The sequence below is a fragment of the Mus musculus genome, chromosome X (assembly GCF_000001635.26).
Source record: "Mus musculus strain C57BL/6J chromosome X, GRCm38.p6 C57BL/6J".
NCBI classification, from domain to species: domain Eukaryota; kingdom Metazoa; phylum Chordata; class Mammalia; order Rodentia; family Muridae; genus Mus; species Mus musculus.
Genome location: NC_000086.7, coordinates 84,764,485 through 84,785,279, shown reverse-complemented (window position 1 = coordinate 84,785,279; position 20,795 = coordinate 84,764,485). Strand labels below are relative to the sequence as shown.

The following is a 20,795-nucleotide window of genomic DNA, read 5'->3' as shown; positions in this document are numbered from 1 at the left end:
ACACACACACACACACACACATACAGAGAGAGAGAGAGAGAGAGAGAGAGAGAGAGAGAGAGAGAGAGAGAGAGAGAATCCCATTTTTTCCTTGTCTACCTTTTGGTTTTGTTTTGGTATTGTCATGTTTTTATAGTGTGTATTGATTATTGAGGGGATTTTGCTTAATTCTTTTTTTGAGATAGAGCAAAACCATGAATTTGGGTTGGGAGGGAGGTGAAAAGAATCTAAGAGGGCTTAGGGAATGGGAGAGAATATAATCTAAATATATTGTTTTAAAACATTTTTAAAACAACAAAATGTTCATTTTTCTCAATGAATGTTAAACATATATATCAATATTGGACTACTCCAAATTAGGACACATAAAAATGCAGCAGTATTACATTTAAACTTGTTATAAAAATTTAGTAATTTGAATTACATAAAAAGAAGTAGCTTAAGAAACAGAAACCATTCTTAGAATTATTTTTCAAAGACCTCTGTGCCTTCATATTTTTTCCCTTTTGTAAACTGCTGTGTCCTTTTCTCTGGAATAATATAAGCCCTTGTTTGACCTTTCTTTAAGATGCTACCATTGGCTGAGTCTCCAGTGAGATATTTCTTTTAGAGACTGAATATATAAAAGTTTACCATTTAACAGGGTTTTTTCATTTGATTGTAATTTATTTTGTCTCACTGTGCATTTCTGTTCTTGGACCTTATATTGCCATTTGAAACAAAACAATTATCAGTATCTATTATGCATCTTATACTCCAGTAAGCTATATAGTTTTGAAAAGTGAAGAAAACAAAATCTCTGCCTTTCCCATTCAGAAACTTCTTGAGAAGACAGAAATGAGAGAGAGAGAGAGAGAGAGAGAGAGAGAGAGAGAGAGAGAGAGAACAACAACAAAACCAAACCAAAACAAACAATTGGTCAATGGTGAAGGATGCTAGGGGAGAAATGACTCATTATACTCAACATTAGAAAGACAGTTATCTTGTTAATCTTATATAAATGGTATAAAAACGGTGAGGAGAGGAATCTAAGAAATGAATTGGAGTTGATAATTCTCCTTCCCAAAGACAGAACACCTATCAAAAATGTCAGTATCAGAAACAAGAAACCGTCTTTTGAGTTTTGGTCCATGTCCCAGTTAGGATTGCTGTGATAAAATACCCTTGCCAAACCAAGTCAGGAGAAAATGGTTTATTTGGTTTATACTTCCATACTATAGTCACTGAAGGAAGTTAGGACAGGAATTAAAGCAGGGCAGGTACATGGAGTCAGGAGCTGATGCAGAGGTCACAGAGGGGTGCTGCTTAGTGGCTTGCTCTCCATGGCTTATTCAGCCTGCTTTCTTATAGAACCCAGGGCCATCAGCCCAGGGATGGTCCTACCCATGATGGGCCAGGCCTTTCTGATTTAATCACTAATTAAGAAAATGCCCTACGGGGTTGCCTACAGCTTAATCTTATGGAGACATTTTCTCAGCAGGCAGACTCCTTATTCTCCAGTGACTCTAGCTTGTGTGCAGTTATAAAACTAGCCAGCATAGTCAGGGTTGTCCAAGAGACTCTCACAACCTACAAGTTATTGCTATTGCCCTTGGCTGCCCATCTGCATGAATGGAAGGTATGTCCCTATTGCTGAAGGAGCAAGCTATGCACTTCACAAAGAGGGCCCAGAGACCCCCTAACCTGAAACTCTCCAGAAGGCCTCCTCCCTGAGGACTAGAAAAGCAATCTTCCAAATCAGGGAAATATCCAACAGTCATATCCAGTTATGGCACCTATGAATCACAAAGGCCAACATTGCTCCATAACCTTAAGGGTACGATAGTGGCATATATGCCTTGGCAATAACTTATAGCTCTCCAATTGAAATTAAGAATTGTTAAACAAGAGGGAACCATACTTGGTGCTGGAAACCTAGACAACTGCCCAGGGCTAGTGAAGTCATGGATTGTGGAGGAGAAACTACATTCACCAGTTTACTAGACCAGCATAATCCCTAACAACAATCTAAACATCTATCCTTACACCCACAGATAAGTGTAATTCTCACTCATTCCCAAGAGACTTTCTCTTAGTAACAGACTAAGACAATGACAGAAAACAACTACTGATCGAAATGCAGAGTCGTGGAGCTCTCCCAGTAGACAAATCAACAAAACAGTCCAAAATGTAAGGATCAGAAACCCCCAAGGAAGATGGGTAGGACGATTGTAAGAGTCAGAGAATCAGGGAGTTTTCAGTGATATTGTATCAACTAGTAATATTAGAAGCTACATCCATTAAATGCCATTAATATGAATGCCTAAACATGAGCTGAGCAAGAACAATAAACATGCCAAAAGGGACAGAAGAAATCCCACAAGGCTTCAACCCTACACAAAGAACTACAGGAAATTAAAAAAAAAATGCTAAGAATGGAAGCAAAAGTCTTGTCCAGAGAGGAATATGCCAATTGGTTACCTCATACGTTATGGTCATATCTAAAAACACATATACGAGTTACATTATACAGACTGGACAGATTATATGTATGAAAAAGTAATGAAAAATAGGCCATGAGATTGAGAGAGAAAGGAGGGGTATATGAGAAGGTTTGGAGGGAAGAAAGGTAAGGGAGAAATGATAAAATTGTAATATAAAAAGCTAACTAAGTGCAATGCATGGATCTCATTTTGATTATTTAAATACAACTGAAAACTTAAAAAATATTACATGTGAGAAAAACGAATATGAATATTTGATATGATATTTTATAGTATTATAATACTACTGTATTTACTTACAAAGAGCAAGCCTTTCTTTTTTGAGATACTTCCAAATATATTTAAGAATAAATGGAACATGACTGAGATTTACTTCAAAACGACAATGGAATGAATAGAGGCATAGAAGAAATAAGACTGTCCATGAATTGAGGATTGTTGATATCTTGGAAAGCACATGAATGTTTTTTATAATATTCTGTCTACTTTTATAAATATTCAATATGTTCCATGATAAGAAGTGTTTAAAAATAGACAAAAGGGATATGACTAATGCAGATTTTTGACATTTAAAATAAAATGGGTGTGGATTATTTATAATTAACCATTGGATAAAAGGAGTAAAAATATTTCACTCCATTTAATTTTTAATCAAAAACAATTTTAAAATAGTCATTTAATGCTTACTATGTATAAATTATTAGTCTCTAAAGCATCCTACCCTATGTATATCATTCTGCTTCTGAACTGCTGGGAAATCACCACCGATGGGTGCCTGACGGCTCAGTTCATCATCTTTCAGCTGTAGCCAAACAAGAAGTTCCTGAAGAGAAAGATGCAAACGCTTCCACTGGTCAGAACTTGCTTCCAAATGGGACCTGAAAATTAACAGAAGCAAATGGTGTCAGAATAGCTACAAGTGTAATTAATGAGTCTTCCATTGCATTGTTTGGATATTGCCATAATACACACCTATCAATAAAAATCTACCCGATTTGGGGAGTCATGAAATGGGGTGGGGCTGTTCTCTTGACAATTTTGAGGAAAGGCCACATTCATGCATATGTTTCTTTCCACGTGCAGAATTCTGAGACTTTTGACATGGTCTCCACACTGGAACCAAATGCTTTACCATCCTGTTTTTGTCAGTGAGTTTTTGTGTTATGAGTAGAAAAAGACTTATAACCAGTGACTAATAAAACCCCTTAGTTTTCATATGACTCATACTGGAATTCTTTCTGCTTTGTGAAATGGAAAGGTCTCTCCCTGCATTTCAGCTTTTCAGTTTCTCCCACCCTGGGCAGCCTTTTCCTTTGACTCCTTCCATATGCTATCTGTTCCTTTTACTCTGCTTCCCATATGTTTCCCTTGTCCCTCTGCCCCTCTTGCTTCCTTTGCACCTGGGATTTGATTTTTAAGTTCCAACATTTTTGCATTATTTCCTTCGTGTAAAAGGTATGGAGATAACAACTCAGTGGAAGAGAAAAATCAGACATTTGTCAGAAAGCTTCCCCCAAACATGAATAATTTAGGAAGGAGAGTGAGTGCTCTCCCATCAGCTGTATTTAGGACATGTTAATCCTTAGAAGCTGTGTAAGAATATACAAATGAATGATCTGTGCTATAAAGCCCACATTTCATTTGAGGAGGAGAAAGTAAATGAATAAAATAAATCATCATCCAGAAAACAAAGGGGAAAGTTACAGTGCTTTATCCTCAGGTCAATCTGCAACCATGATGAATCATTTACATTTTATCAGCAAGCACTAATGAATTCATAAAAATTAATGCTGCCTGTAACATAAATACACTAAGGTCTCCAGGGCTGCCAAGAAATACAATGTAAAGCACCCAGGTAGAAGAACATTTCCCCTGTCTATTCAGTAACTTAGCCTGACATTTCCAATATAACTCTCCTTCTGGACTTAGAATTACTAGATTATGTACTTAATACTGAAATTAAATTGTCTCAAATTTTCTGAAAGATACTCTAATGAAGACATAAAAATCTTTAAAAGGTGCAAAGAAATGTTCAATTCAAGGAATATGAAGAAAGCAACTGAAAAAAAAACCACAAAGTTATAGGAAGAAAGTATTAATTTGAAGGATTGTTTATGATTGTGATAAACTAAAAACCCACAAATATTCAGTGATAAGGACTTCATCACATCTATTAAGATAATGCCATACATTGAAACGCTGTGCAATATTTAGTATGGTGGCCTAGGCAGATTTTAATGCATATGGACAAATAAAAAGTGTGTTCCAAAAGAAAGTACAATTTTTTTCATTTTGTGAAAGATAGGTGATAGGTTTGTGAGTAGATAGGTGTACCTTTGTAAGCACATGCTTAAACTATGCATGGAAATTTCTGGATTGACAACCAGGTTTTCTTTCAGGGATAGATTTGCAATATTTCCTTTCATCTTTGTACTTTTCTAATATGTAAGAATGTTAATTATTTAATACATGATGCAACTATGTTAAAAATGTAGACTTTTACTACTTGTGAGAGAAATTAAAGAGCTCAACTCTTTAATAGTATTATTATATAATTAATTAACCATGTATCATGCTATGAAACCACTATATAGATGCAGATTGTATATGGTATAGAGGTCAATTCTTTATTTTTCTGTTTCTTCTTTCATCTAGAGTCATCATTTTCCTCTGTGAAGCCTAACTGAGAATTCCCAATTCAATATTTTAGCTATTTAAAGAGTATAGTGAGTACTGCTCACAGGATTCTCTACGATGTTTGACATTCAGAGCTTGGCTGCATGGAAGGGGAAAGAAGCAATCAAGCAGGACATTTTGACAGGCATGCAGATAGAGACATGTGGAATAGCAGTCAACAGCAGCAAAGACATGGGTTCAATACATATTTAAGTCGTAGGAGGTATTGGGTTGCGATGGGGAAAAGAAAAGGAGATAAAGATGCCCAATGCCTGTCTTCCATTTACTTTGTAGTTAAAGCAAATTAACATAATAGAACATTCCAAGAGAAAATCCAGGATCTGGGTGACAGGATATGTCTTAAGGTATGGAATTTCTTAATTTAAAATGTTTGATATTTAAAAGACCCAGTGTCTTAGTTTTCAGCCTTCTTGTTTAGGTCTCTTTGTATAAATCAGGCCAGCTTTGAACTCATAGAGATCTGACTGCCTCTGCTTTCTGAGTGCTGGGAGGAGAGGGGTGCAGTACCACTCCTTGCTCATCTTAACTATGCATCTAATAGCTAATAACAATAATAGTTAATAATAATAGTTAATAATGACCCCCATTTTCCCTCCAGTAAATGGGACATGAAGGCAAAAGGGAAGGAACTGAGGAGTGGGTTCGAGATGAATTAGTCAGAAAATCATACCTAATTTAAAATAATTCTAAGCTGTAATTCTCAAATTTCAGTGTACACAAGTGTTTAGGATAACTCATCTGAAATCAGATCTCCAGTCTTTCCTTCCAAAATCTAAGTGATTTTAAGGAGTGCCTTCCCAGCTTTTCAGCTGAGCCTTCACATCTCAGAAATAATTCCATAATGTATTTACTTTGAGTTCTTTAATGCTATATGGGTCTAGGAAAAAGGTTGCATCTACTTGGCATGATCTGAAGGTAATCTAAATATTAGGAAACTGTATTACATTGTATAGTACTTTCCTTTAGCATATTGAGCTTTTGAACAATTTCTAAGATATTTGTAGTTTATATGTTGGAAGCAGCTGCTTATTGTACCTTTAGTATCAAACACTTCTGAACAATCAGTCTGTTTGTGTGTTTGGCAAGCCATCTCCTGAAAATAAAGATTTGTAGCTGCTGCTCACTTTCCGTCTTTATTTTATTTTAATTTTTCTGCAAAGGATGCTAGGATTAAGATGAATTCAACTCACCTTAACCAAATACCCTGTTTTGTAATTGAGGGGAAAAGCATGACTAGAGGTCTAAAGACAGCTGCTGAGCCACATGTGTTATATGGCCATATTTACATTTGGGAATTGAGAATTACAAGTCACCCTTAATAAGAAAAAACCTTTAAGCATCCTGGTTTTATACATTCTAGGGAAAACTAACTTCTGAATGGTCAAGTGCACTTTATCTATCCCTATCCACTGAATACAAAACAAAAGACATGATTTGAAGAGGCCCAGTTAGCATCTATCCATTCTCTATTATTCATCTTTATTACTGAAGAGAAGAGCATGGGGACTATTCACCTCTAAAAAGACAAGTGCTGATCTTTGAAAATTTTTCCACAAATTATAAGGTTTGGGTAAAATACAGAACTTTTCGGTGTACAGGGATTTACTGCTTGATATTTACAGAACTCTTCAGAGACAGGATTCTAAGAATTATACAGATGATAAAGTGGTTGCTATTTCTCTAGATACAGATATTTCAAATGCGATTTGGTTGATGCCTAGTTTGAAATCCTTAATAAAACTTTACTCTGAAAAACACAATTCTTAAAGCAAATTGTGCTCTATTGAATTCATTTTTCACTTTGACTTCCTTTATAAAGCTAGTGCATCCTGGGTGCCTCTGTGTAATACAGAGGCACTTAAGTCGACAGAAAGAAACAGTACAGATGCAGAAATAATAAAGAACTACAGAAATAAAGTGGGAGCTGTGGGGCTTTAAATAAAGACAGAGAATTAAACTCAAAGAGAAGTAAACCTTTTTTCCCTCCTAGTTGGGCCTTGAACTCCAACTTCCAACATAATTAACATTCCAAGAGTAAGAGAAAGGTCAGAGATGCTCAGTGTCCAAGTTGCTTTTATTCCCCCTCAAAAGTAGATGACTCTTCTTCCTTTTGCTCTTTTTGTTCTCCACTATAGAAAAATAAAACCCCCAGTTCTAACTGCTAATACCAAGAGATTTATTCTTACTGAAGAATTTGGTCGTGTTCCTGTCTCTTAAACTAATGTGCAAACTTTAGCAAACGCGAAATTCATACAGTTTTTTTTTACATGTTTTTATCCACCAAGCATGAAAAATATAAAATACAAATTTTCTGAAGTCTTATCAATAACATATTGACTAACCCTCATACTAAAACATATATCCAATGTTTTATCTGAATACAGATTAAACAAATCTTCATAAATACTGCTTCTGTCAAAAAAATTCTCTTGACCACTTCTGAAAATTTTAGTAGTTTTAAAGTCAAAGTGAAGGGTTGTGGATATGGGCTATTTTAGCATGAAAAATACTTGCCTTCATTAATCATCCTCCTGTTGAAGTTTCAGTTCTCATTCTGTATATGTAAGCATACATACACATTTCTAGATGTAAGTAAAGATATTATTTGATTTCCATCTTTACTTTGCTATGGAACTGAGTTATTACTGATGTTTGCTTACTAGTCTATCTTGTTGTGATATGATAACGTGTACGGAAGAGATAATTCACTTTTCTTGAATGAAACAGTAAGTTTGTACTGTATAATTTCAACCACTTTTTCCTCAAAGGCATTCTATTTATTTTAATAGCATGTTTTAAATATAAATCAGTGCCATGCAAATATAAAAATCAATTTGCTGGGTAGAGGAACAAAGTTATCAACTGCTTGCTGAACAAGTTTGGGAACCTTTGCATCCCTAGCATCCACATTAAGCCAGGCATTGTGGTATATATCTGTAATCCCTGGCCCAGGGAAGCAGAGACAGGTGGGTCCCTGAGTTTATTGGCCATACATTCTAGCCAAATTGATGCACTTACGGTTTAATGAGATAATCTGAGTCAAAAAATTAGATGGCAACTGAGGAAGACACTGTCATTGACCTCTAGCCTCTTGCAATCATGGATGTATATGCACAGACATAGGTGAATACACATATGTGAGCATGGACACACAACACACACACAGTGATGTTTCTGGATTGAAAATGCATTATCTCAGAATTTTAGAGTTGCATAGCATTAAAGCACTTAAGCAATTAGCTCAAGATTACATGTTACATGGTAAAAGATTTAGAAGAGAGAACAACTCTGGTGTAGAAAGACTATTCTTTTAGACTTATTTTGACTTTAAACATCTTTTATTTAATTTAGTGGAAGGTGACAAACATGAAACAACTTATGGATACCTAAAGAAAATTGGTGTATTGTGTATGTGTGTGTGTACTTGTGTATGTCTGTGTTTGTGTTGTGGGTTGAGCCAAAGATCTTATTCATATCAGACAAGCACTCTACCATATACTTAGTCCATATACTTAGTCCTTCAAGTGTAAATTCTAGTGGTTTTGGGAAGAACTGGTGAAAAACAGCCAGAATAGAAAATACAAGTAGAGAATTTGAGTCAAATTTCAAGGAATAAGAGAAATTGTGTTCCAAACATGAGAACCAAGCAGTATGTGTCCATACTGCATCTCTCACAAGTTACAGAAAACTGCTAGAAATCAAACTGCATTGGAAAGCAAAATATAGTTGCTCAGAACTCCTTGTTGTAGAAGAACTAGAATGTTGCTTGGTGAGAAAGATACAGGATGGGAGTGGATCATAAGAGGAACAAAAGAAGAGAAGAGGTTAGCAAACAAATGGATGAGTAATATATATGTACATGATCAAAAATTTTGAACTAAGGAGCAATATTTGTGTTCTATGTAGAATATTTTTGCACAACTGTTGCTTTCATTTTCTGAAATACATGAATGATTTCTGATGCTCTCACAAAACAATGAACACCATACATTTTTGAGTATATAATGTGCTATAATCTATAGAAACAGGGTTGTTTTCTCAGGATATTTTGAAACATTTTTAAAAATTGCAGTGACATTCAATATGAAAAATATTTCAATGGGCAATCACCCTAGTGCTCCTTATTTTATTTTATAATATCTACCTTTGCTGTGCTACTGCTATGGAATGAGTGATACCTCTACTTCAGTCAAGTGTCAAGATAAACTAAAATATGTAGATGTAAAGAATTCCTTGCTTCTTATAATTGAGAACTTATAATATATTCTAGATTATTGCAGAGATCTATTTAAAAGCTCAAACCATTCATCAGAATATTCAAATTTTATAATTCACAGCATCTTCCATAAGCTAAGGTAACTGTTTTCTACTTGATTAATCACAGTAACAATTAAACGGCAGTAGTTGGCATATGGGAAATTTCTGAAAATGAAGAGGCCATATTTTGCTGACATCCTGTTTGATACTTTCAATTCTATTATTTCATCATATTCACATAAAGGAGAGGAAGGCATCAAGAGACTTCTGCAACAATAGCCTCTTTTCTTTTTCTTTCCTGCAATAGGGGAATCATGTTCTTTTCCTTACTCATCAAAACATTTTCAGTTCATATTTTATTATTTTTAAGGACAGATGTTACAAATGTGGCCGAGGTCATTACACTCTTGAACTGCTCTTAGACGTTTAAATTGTAGAGAACTAATAGATCCTCTCTATAATTAGAATGCAATATTCTATTGTTGCCACCAACTCATCACGAACACATAGATTTAAAAAAAATATGGGGATAGCTCTGAGATGAAGATTAGATTCTCAGAGGCTAGGGTGCAAACTTGAGGAAAGCTTTGCATACATAAAGCCTTTCTGTTCTTTGAAATCTGTTTCTCAATCCAACATTTTCAATCATGATGATTTTATTTGTGAAAATTTCCTTCTTTATTCAACCCTTCAGAATACTCTGATGACTAAATGCTCATATGATGAAGTTAAATTCACTGTGAATAGGTCTTGAACATGCCACTTGTTAACTGAGTCACTTTTGGAAACCCATTTAACCTCTCTGCCCCCATTTTTTCCAAAGGCTAAGACAGTATATGAATGAAATCTACCTCTCATGGATGCTGATAACATCACATGAGTCAAACACTATTAAATGCTTACAGCAATAGATGGGACATACACATACCCTCTGTTACTTGCTAGCATTATCATTGTTTCATAGTGGATAGGGTTTTTTTTTTTTTGTTTTGTTTTGTTTTTGTTGTTTTTTTTTTGTTTTTGTTTTTTTTTTTTTTTTACAAAACTGCTTTCAAGTTAATAAATTTCAGGTCTTCATCTTCCTTATGAGGGATGTATGATGAAATTGCAGACAATTTAGGAGAACTATAAAGAAGGAGGGAAAGATATTTTTTTTAAATGATCAGACTAACTCAGAGTAGTAAATACTCCCACTATTGAATACCTTCTTTTCTAACTATTGAGTTCATTTGTCCTTTCTACCGATCTTTACAACCACTCCTTCTATATGCACTGATGAAAGCACAAACATGTTTAAAAATTATTGGATTAGGAAAAAACAATTACTCAGAAAGCATGGAGCTTGCTTTTCCTTCCCACATTTCGCAGCTTCTTCGGTAACACCGGGCTCAGTAGAGACCCTCTCAGCTCCTTTGTCCCTCTATAGACCTATATCAGCTGTACAAGGATTCTGAGCTTCCCCTTTTCCTTCTTTAGCAATGATGCAAGGTGCATCCATTCACTTTTCAAACAAGCTGATTTGGCAGAGGAGAAAGGTAAGTGCAAAATCTAAAAGTTCAGTGACCCTCCAGAGAATGGACTTCAACAAAATCTAAGAGATATCAAGTGACAATAAATGGCTATAATCTTCTTAGCTGCACAAATTCCGGAGAGTGTGTCTTTAAATTGTTGGTTATATTGTGTCCTGCTTTAAAAGAATCTCCTTTGGTTATACATTTAGAGATGCCAAAGAGAAAATTCCATAACAAATATTCACTAATTTTATTGCTTTTTGTATGACACTATGATACACCAAGAGAGAACTCTGAAATCAGGATCTCAGTGCTCCTTTTTAAAATTTACTCTGTCTTAATATATGTCTCTCCTGTGGTTATAAACCAATCCCATTTTAATCTAAACTGAACCTGCAAGTATCATCTCCATTCCAAGCAAATGAATGATTCATTTATTTTAAATAAAGTAAATCATTTTAAAATGGGATGGTTTACATGTGAGATATTAGCTACCCGTGCTAGAAAAATTAGGAGAATTTTGCCATCTTTATTCATATCTGGATACCCACCCCTTCCCACCATGATCATTGCCTACCTAATGTTGAGAGACTTTTTCTGAAGTTCACTCCACTTGAAATTCATGTTATCCAAACGTCTTTGTAACAGGGGTGCTTCATCCGAACCTTCCAGGGATCTCAGGATTTTTTGGCCATTTTCATCAAGATTGTGATAGATATCTGTGTGAGTTTCAATTTCTCCTTGGAGATCCTACCAGAAAGCAATAAAACACATTCAGAATTACCAAACAAAGAGACTTGCTGGGAATGTGAATTTGAAGAACTAAAAAAAAAAAAAAATTATTAGTTCAAAGAAATTCTATCTTGGCAACTAACAAGAAAATATGTCCTGAATAATGTTTTTGGTGTCCTGCCTTGCCAAGTTATTATAATTATATAATAGAATTAATATACAGATAGCACATTTTATAATTTAAGTTATCTAGCCCATGTATAAAATATTCTGATATACACATATATGCTTTATGAAATAAAATGATGTGGTAAAGTAGATATCGGTGGTAATCATTTCACTGCAACAACTCAAGTTATATTTTCAATGAATGTATTAATCTATTATATTGATTGTGACCATAAGAGCATGAAGAAATGCACAAACAATGTTGTACTTTGCCCAAAGCCAGCACGTTAATGGGACTCAATGAGACAAGAGCATCTTCTTGAAAACGGACAGCAGTTCACCTTGGTACTATGGCATCATAGATACATCAACATCAAACAATGATTACTAAGCATTCCCATTTAAAATACCATCATATTTTCAGACTTGACAGGTAAAGAGTCCATAGGACCTTGGTAAGGGTTATGACAAGAGTTATGACATTAAGTTCTGTTTGTATAGACACAGATAAAAAAATCATAATACCTTTACATGATATGTCTTCCTGTGCAACATTTTCAGCTTGAACCGGGGACTACAGCACTGATCCTGTTGCATAGCAAACCTAAGAAAACCCAGAAACCGAATGGGCCCTGCTTTAAAATGCTAACTTTGCTTACATTCTGTAAGAATGAGTTCACAGAATGAGTTTAAGAGCATAGCCTGGACAGTCAATAATCATAACTGGTCACTTTGTACTCCCTGCTTTAATAGTCGCCAGGCGTGTGGATGTGGGAGGGACCTCAAAGAATAGAGGCCTGGAATATGCAACTGACAGTTTATATTAAACAGCCAACTTTTCTTATCACTTTGCCATAATAAGGCAGAGACATTATAAATTCATTTTATATATGTGGTTCCCTCCTTGTTTCCAGCAGAACAGTCAAAGCCAACGGAACATTCCTTAGAGAGCTGCCGGGTACCAGCATTCCATTCTGCCTACACAATGAATGGAGGCTTTGTACATTCTTTTACTTGCTCTTAGAGACTTGTATGCTTCTGTTCAACAAATTTAAAAATTCATTCTGAAGCTCCGACAAATTGAATTGATCTGTGTGACTGAAAAAAAATTCCTTCCCTCCCCTCTGTCTCTTACTCTTTCTAAAACTGAATTAAATGACTCTGCTAAAATAAGAGGAAAGGTGGCAGCAATAACGTGTTAGTAATCTTGAAGAAGTGGCTCATGTTTCCAGCCACAGTCACTTTAAATGCAGAAGTTTGTGTGCAAGGTAGAAGGACAATGAATGTTGCTTGTCACTATTTTTGGCAGCCAAAGTAGGCCTGATGGACTCTGAATACTGGAAGGGGAATCCAGATGGGATGACCTCAGACACTAAAGGAAAGACAATAATAAAACAGATGGAAGAGCATCTATCCCTACCCCACAAAACTTGGGGCTTTTTCAAGAGGTTATAGCTGGATTTCAAAATCAGAAAATATAGTAGAAAATTATTCATGAGTTTCCTGCAGCATGGAATTTAATCAGATAGGTATCATTTCCAGGATTTTCTTCTTTTTCTTTCTGTCTCTCTGGGACACTAGGGTACACCACCAATATCATGCCCAACACCCCCCTACACACACACACACCATCCCACACACCCCCACAGGATTCTACTATGTTATCCAGGTTAGGTTAGGTCTCATGATCTCCCTGTCTCAGTGTTTGAAATTTTAGTACATATATGTAGCACTACACCCAGATCTTTGCTTTGTCATTTTTAAGTATATAGGATACACCTAATTTACCATTTCTTTAGAAAAGGAGAAAGGTGAGCTAATTATCTCAATAATTCAGGATAGAAAATCAGATTTAACTTTGGGAGCATTCCCTCACGTGTCTCCCTCATGTTACTTTTATAGTCTTTGTTTGTACACAACCTAACATTTCTTTCCAGAAGATATATTCAGACAAACAAAAATAAATATGGAAATATTCAGGAAATGTAACTGATATTCTCTCTGTGTCTCTCTCTTTCTCTCTTTCTTTCTCTTTCTCTCTGTCCCTACATCCTTCCTCCTCTTCACTTGTCTTGTCTTGTCTTGTCTTGTCTTGTCCTCTCCTCTCCTCTCCTCTCCTCTCCTCCCCTCCCCTCCCCTCCCCTCCCCTCCCCTCCCCTCCCCTCCCCTCCCCCCCTCTCCTCTCCTCTCTCTGGAATTGGGGTGATTCTGAAGAAATGACACATGTAAGGGCTCTACAACCACTGAGATACATCCCCAATCCCAGAATATAATTTAAACAATAGAATATACGTTCAAACATCCTATTCATATAAATCATCACATATTTGAATTTTCCTACCTTGCCCTGATAGCAAAAACTCAGCCCTAATTTCTAGTTCTTTAAGCTCATGTGCAGCATGAAGTGATCAACACTTTACTGAATAAGAGAGGACCTCTGAGGTGCAAATAGAATGCTGATTCATTAATGTGTTAATTTTCTTCCTTTCCTTTCTACTGAATATAAAAATCTTTGTTGTCTCACTAGCAAAGAAAAGAGCACAAAGTGAATAAGCAACTATTCATCTAAGTACCAATTATTTGTTTAGTCTTGGCATCATGGGAAAAATAGGAGGAATGCAAGTGACAGTTCTGTCTTTAATTTTAAAACCGAGTGTGTATTTTTCTCTTAATTCATTTATTCTACTGACTAAATATTGATGAGGAGTTCTTGCTAAATCTCATATACTAGGATCAAAACTTTTCCTTTTAGAAAGGCACACAGATGAAGTGTGTGGGCACTGGCAGGTAAGTTTTATGTCAGTTTTCTATGTCATGATGGTAGTGTAGCATAACAAAGATCTTTTGAATCTTCCAACCTGGTCATTGCCTTTTAGCACTGATCCCTAGTGAGCTACATCTACTTTTTTCTATTTGTCGTAGATGACAGAAGTTTAAATGTCATGCTTAAAGACATATATATATATATATTAAAATTTAAAACTAGGAAATTGATTTAGTTTTCTTCAGATTTTAGGCCATTTACAGTAACATACTGAATATTAGGTATGGATACTAGGTGCAATATGCAGTAGCTATTGAAGCTACACAAAGAAAACTAATGGAGAAAGACAAGAGCATTTAAAATAACAATAATTTTTATTTAAAAAACATACAAAACATTTACTAACATAGATCACTTGTTCTGAGTGAAAAATTAAACTCTGACTAGATTTTTCATTTTGAAAGAGGACATACAGGACCACCTATAAAATACTTCTGTTGTCAGAGAAGAAATTCTCCCAGTGATTCATCTTTTTGTTTACAGGACCATGGGGACAATTAGTTACATCAAGCAATGACCTAAAACATCAGCATAAACATAGTTTTGCTATATTTCTTTGGGATGGCTTTTGCCAAAAATGTCAAGGTGGAGGACTGAACCTGAAGTAAGTATTGGTAAGGGTCACAGAGCTCTCCTTTCAAGGTTATAATGGAGATTTTCATCACCAACAGGCAGTGTGAGTTGTAGGTGAGAAGGAAACACCAATACAGCAGTTCAGCTGGAACATATATCTATTTGCATAAAGCTACCAGGAGATCATTGGTCTTAGGTGTGTATTAGACTTAGGGAGCATAGAACAACAGCTTTGTAAAGAAAGTCAGTGGGATTCTTAGTCGGTAATCAATTTTAGTTTTATTTCTGGGCTAACAAGAAAAGCTCACTCAAGTCACAGGCACTACACCTGTGCTGTTTTGTTTTTAGTTTTTGTTGCTGTTGTTTGTTTTTCCTTTGTGATTGTATTTCTCCAGGAAGAACAATAGCTAGTAAAGAGTGGACAAATATTTTGTGTATAAACAAGAAGAACAACATATGTAAGTCTTATTCTACAGTAGGCATGGCTCAAAGAACTCTATATATAGAAGCTTATTTAATCTTTTCAATCCTCTATAGCAAACAATATTATCTTCATTTTCCATGTAAGAGAATGAATTTAAAGTAGTGTGAAAAACTGCCCAAGGTCACATAGCTAACAAACAGTGCTGTCAGATTTTGAACCCAGACACTTAGAATTCAGGGATGTGCTCTTAACAGCAAGGCTACATTACCTCTGAGATTTTAACTGAGTGGTAGCAAAATTTTGTATTAGCAATACTCCAACATATATTCATTATATGTAAAATATATATAACATTGCTGTGAGACAGAGGAAACCACCCTTGTTTTTCAGTACTCAAAGATGATTTCATGATCTTATTCTTCTGAAGAGTGTTAAATAGAAATGAGGCAGTGAATGGAGGCACAACAAGAAGGAACATGAAATCGAGAAGATGAGTGCAAATGGAAAAATGACGTGTACTTGTGGAAAAAGAAGTCTGTAGCTTAAAAATCTCTGTAATTCTGGAGAACATTCATCCGTGAGCACCAAGAAGGCTCAGACAAGATATAAAACCTGATTAGAGGTTACAATGATATTCGGTGGGCACTCTGCTTCAGGTAGGAATTTTAGAAATTCCACATGTCCTTTCCCCACTGAGGGTCTCATCTCCTGTTGCAAATTCCCCTTCTCAGTAACCCAGGAAAAAATAAAACCAAGCAGCTAAATAGCTATGTTCGTTTCTCTTATTGTTCCCCTTATTAGCACATTTTCTTTCTTTTCCTTTTATTGGATATTTACTTTATTTACATTTCAAATGTTATCCCCTATCCAGGTCCCCCCTTGGGGACCCCGTATCACATACCCTTCTCCCTGCCTTTATGAGGGTGCTCCTATTTTTAAATCACTCAACTTAGACAATAGTACTCATTTAGCTGGTTGGTTGTTTTAAATATTGTACCGAGTAATTTTGAAAAAAAAAACCTACTTTATACAGCATATAGAACACACATATTTAATAATTAATAGGAAATATACAGGTTACAATTACAAGGGGATCCAGATGGAAATCAAGTGATTAGAAAAAGACTTTATAAAGTGATAAGATTTTGTCGGGTCAGAAGAGATAGACAGAATTGAGAAAACAGAGGGAAGAAGACATTCCAGGTGGGGAGACCAGTGTAGAAAGGGCACTAAGGTGAAACAAGCTTAATTTATGAACAGTGATAATAAATTTCAGTACCTGAATGCAATGGAAAGTGAGTGGTAGTAGAAAGAAAATCGATCAAGTTCCCTAAATTAAAAATGTAAGAAAACAGCCTAGAAAGTGATTGAAGATAAAACTTTACAACAGAAAGTACGAGGACAAGATTATGTAATATTTCAATTATTCTGCATTTTTAACACTTAGAATGGTCCTTGGTGTTCATAAGCAATAAGGCAATTGTGGAAGATTACTAAAAGTTATGCCATTGTTTAAAGCATCATGAAGAAGGAAGATAGCAACAATTACTGTTATACTCTTGTGTTTATTATCATAAACAATAGAAGACTAGACTGTTTTAAATCATGATATTTTCTTATCTATTTATATAGAATTAATTTTCTTTAAAAAGGATTCAGCAAACTAAGTCAGAGACTGAAAAAATAATAGTACTGAGATTCCTTAAACAACTAAAACACAAAATTGTGGCATAAGGAATCCCATTCCTTGACACGTATCCAAAGGAAAGAATCAGTATGCTGAAGAGAAATTTGTGTCTCTCTTTTATTGTGCCCAGTGCAGAAAGAGCTAAGACATGGACACACTGTAAGTCTTCATCATCTAATGAGTGGACAAAGAAAACATGTTAATAGACACAATGAATTTTATTCAGACATAAATGGGATTCAATCTCCTCATTTTCCTGTACATGAATGAGCATGGAAGATACTGAGTGAAATAACATGGGTATAAAATGAGGACTGTTACATAATCTCACTTATACACAAAAAAAATTAAAGCAGTTAAAATATAATTGAAAGTAATGGGGCTAGAGAGATGGCTCAGCGGTAAAGAGCACTGACGGCTCTTCTGAAGGTCCTGAGTTCAAATCCCAGCAACCACATGGCATCTCACAGCCATCCCTAATGAGATCAGACACCCTCTTCTGATGTGTCTGAAGACAGCTACAGTGTACTTAGATATTATAATAAATAAACCTTTGGGCCTGAACAAGCAGGGCTGGAGTGAGTGGGGCCAACAGGAAGGAGCAGAGCTGGAGTGAGCAGAAGTTGTGAATTCAATTCCCAGCAACCAAATGATGGCTCATAACCAGCTGTACAGCTACAGTGTACTCAGATACATAAAATAAATAAACCAATCTTTTTTTTAAAAAAAAGAAAGTAATGTAACAGTTATCAGGACTTAAGTGAGAGGGTCAGATGAGAGAGGGGAGATATTGGGGAAAAAGACACACAATTTTCAATGGAAATGTACAATAAGCTTTAGAGATATTTCAAACTGCTGAGTAGATTAGATGTTTTTACATGAAAATAATAAACAATGAAGGTGATTGAGTTGGTATTCAAAGGTGATATTGCATAGTATAAATATATATAATTTTTGATTGTTAATAAAATATGTATTAATTCAGTAAATAAATAGCACATTCTAACTTCAAGGTCACTGAGAAATGAGGAAGCAAACACAGAAACAATAAAAATAAATGGCTATAGTGCTCTAAAAATTTAATTATTGGTACACTGCCCATAATTTTTTTTCTGATGAAGGCTTCAAGTTTAATATTCAGCACTGTGTTTATAAAGGGCAAGACCACAGACCCCGTCCTTTGTTTCATCTGGATTTTGTTGCAAAGCAAGGCCAGCAGGCTGTCTATTCTTCTAAGTTTCTGTAGGAAGTTGCATGTACAACCAAGACAAATGACTCCACCTAGGTCATTAAGGCCCATTGTGGCAAGCCCTCAAGGTGTGTTCAGCCTGCTTAAGGCTGGAAAGGGCTTGCTCAAGGAAGGGAAGACCACAATTCCCCCTTTTTTAGTTTTTTTTAAAGATGAGCAGTACTGGAAGTTGGACAGAGGCACAAGATTTATTTGTTTCCCATAATCCCATCTAGGGTATAGAGTGGCCAGGTGACTGCCTGTCTCAGGTCAGTGTCTATATTGCTCCTACTCATCCATCATGGAGATCAAACATAGCATTGATGTATGTCTCTGTCTTAGGTTGATAGGAGCTCAAGAACACTCTTACCTGTCTCTGACTACTGGCCTTTTTTAGCACACTCTTTCCCATTCAGACAAAAGTCACGATAGATGTATAAATATGCAGCCCCTGATGATTTTTGAGAGCAGTTAGTAAGTATATCAATAATTGGAAGAATAGTAGTGGCTCTTACAACTTACTAGGAGTAAAGAGTAATTGATTTCCATGTGTGTAGAAAATCAGAGACATGGTCCAAAATAAGCTAGAAGCTATACTTATAGGGTAATTTGAGAACAATATGAAGTAGCATCTGAGAGAGAACCATAGTGTCTATAGTGATCTGTGAGAAATAGGCTCATAAAGAGTCCTGGTCGGCCATCATTGGAAAGAGAGGCCCCTTGGTCTTGCAAACTTTATATGCCCCAGTACAGGAGAACGCCAGGGCCAAGAAGTGGGAGTCGGTGGGTAGGGGAGTGGGGGGGAGGGTATGGGGGACTTTTGGGACAGCATTGGAAATGTAAATGAAGAAAATATCTAATAAAAAGTTTTAAAAAAGAGTGTCTTTCTCTCTGTTAGTAAGCATGTAGTTAATAGTAAAAATGATGGTGTCTCACCAGAGAAAGCCATTAAATGTTCAATAAACTTGAAGAAAATTATAACATATGTGAAACATTTTATCCAACATAAGTGTTTTCAAAGGGTTTACTATTTCTGAAAAGTTGAACAAAGCAAATAGCAACCACATAAGCTTACCTTGTCTTGATTATGCTCAACCATTCACTCAAAATTAGCTCTAAGGAGTGAATTTTCCAACTATATATACACACACACACGTATACAGCTACACACACATACCATTCAAACAGAAATGAACACTAACTTTTTGGTTATTAATTTACCATTACAATTTCAAGTCTAATCTCCATTCTCTCAATTCCATTTACTCCCCCATTCCTCTTCCAACTTCATGTGTGATTTTTTAATGAATAGATTGCACTTAGTGTTGCTTGTGTATGTGCATAATCATATACTGGAGCATGAGTAGCTTCTCAGCATCTGTAGACTTGAAGAAAACTGATTATCCCTCTTCTAGCAGCCATCAATTGCTGATTACTCCTCAGGGTGGGGTGGTGACTTTTCCCCATTTTATACTGGGATTCTATCTGGTTTGATGTTCACAGGTCCCCTAAATTCTGCCAAACCCACCATAAGTCCTTATGTGCAACTGCCATGTTAACATACAGAATCTTTAAAAATTAGCCTACCAACCAGAATGAAATAACCTAGTTTGTCTGGCATTTGAAAATCATTTTTAGTGATTCATTTTCCTTCATATTACAAATGTATCAGTCTGTTACTAACGGGGCATTAGAATTATAAAAAATGGACTTTTTGAAAAGTTATCCATATAAAGGAATTGGACTCAGAGTCTTGGTCTTTTAAGAACTTTAACCTAGCCACCAAAGTTCATAGCTACACCAAAAAATGCACTTGACAATGGAGTTATTACAAAGCATTACTTCATTTTACTTCCATATATGGCCATTGAAATTCCATTTAAAATGATATAATGTCATCCCAAGAGAAATCAAGAGTTAATTTAAAGACTGTTAGCTGGCCATAGCTAAGTTTAAGTTATAGGAAGTTAAGGAGTGAGTTTTCAGATATACTGCATTGCAATGCTCATTAAATACAGGGCTATAGATTTAGGAGTCCATGAGCTTTTCTGTAAAGTTGGCCATTATTAAAGTCCTGTGAAATTGCTATCCTGCAGGGTTTGTTGTCCCTGCTTTCATATATGTCTTACTTGAAGACTCTCACACGTTAGAATGCAAACAGTGGAGAGAAGGGACATGCTTTCCTCCTCAGTATATTCACAGCTGCAACGC

At 35.6% G+C, this 20,795-nt stretch overlaps 1 protein-coding gene across 10 annotated transcripts in view; it reads right to left on the bottom strand.

The window, feature by feature from the left end:
- Dmd (dystrophin, muscular dystrophy) overlaps positions 1–20,795 on the bottom strand; it is a 2,390,387-nt gene that overhangs the window by 419,771 nt on the left and 1,949,821 nt on the right. For 9 of the 10 annotated variants that reach the window (XM_006527768.3, XM_017318377.1, XM_017318376.1 and 6 more), the window contains 2 exons: positions 11,526–11,698; positions 3,205–3,361 (listed from right to left, as the gene is read on the bottom strand). In XM_006527768.3, coding sequence (XP_006527831.1) covers positions 3,205–3,361; positions 11,526–11,698 — 330 coding nt within the window. Of the gene's footprint in view, positions 1–3,204; positions 3,362–11,525; positions 11,699–12,373; positions 12,595–20,795 lie in introns of those variants that run through there. The other variant, XM_006527773.2, reaches the window with a different exon arrangement.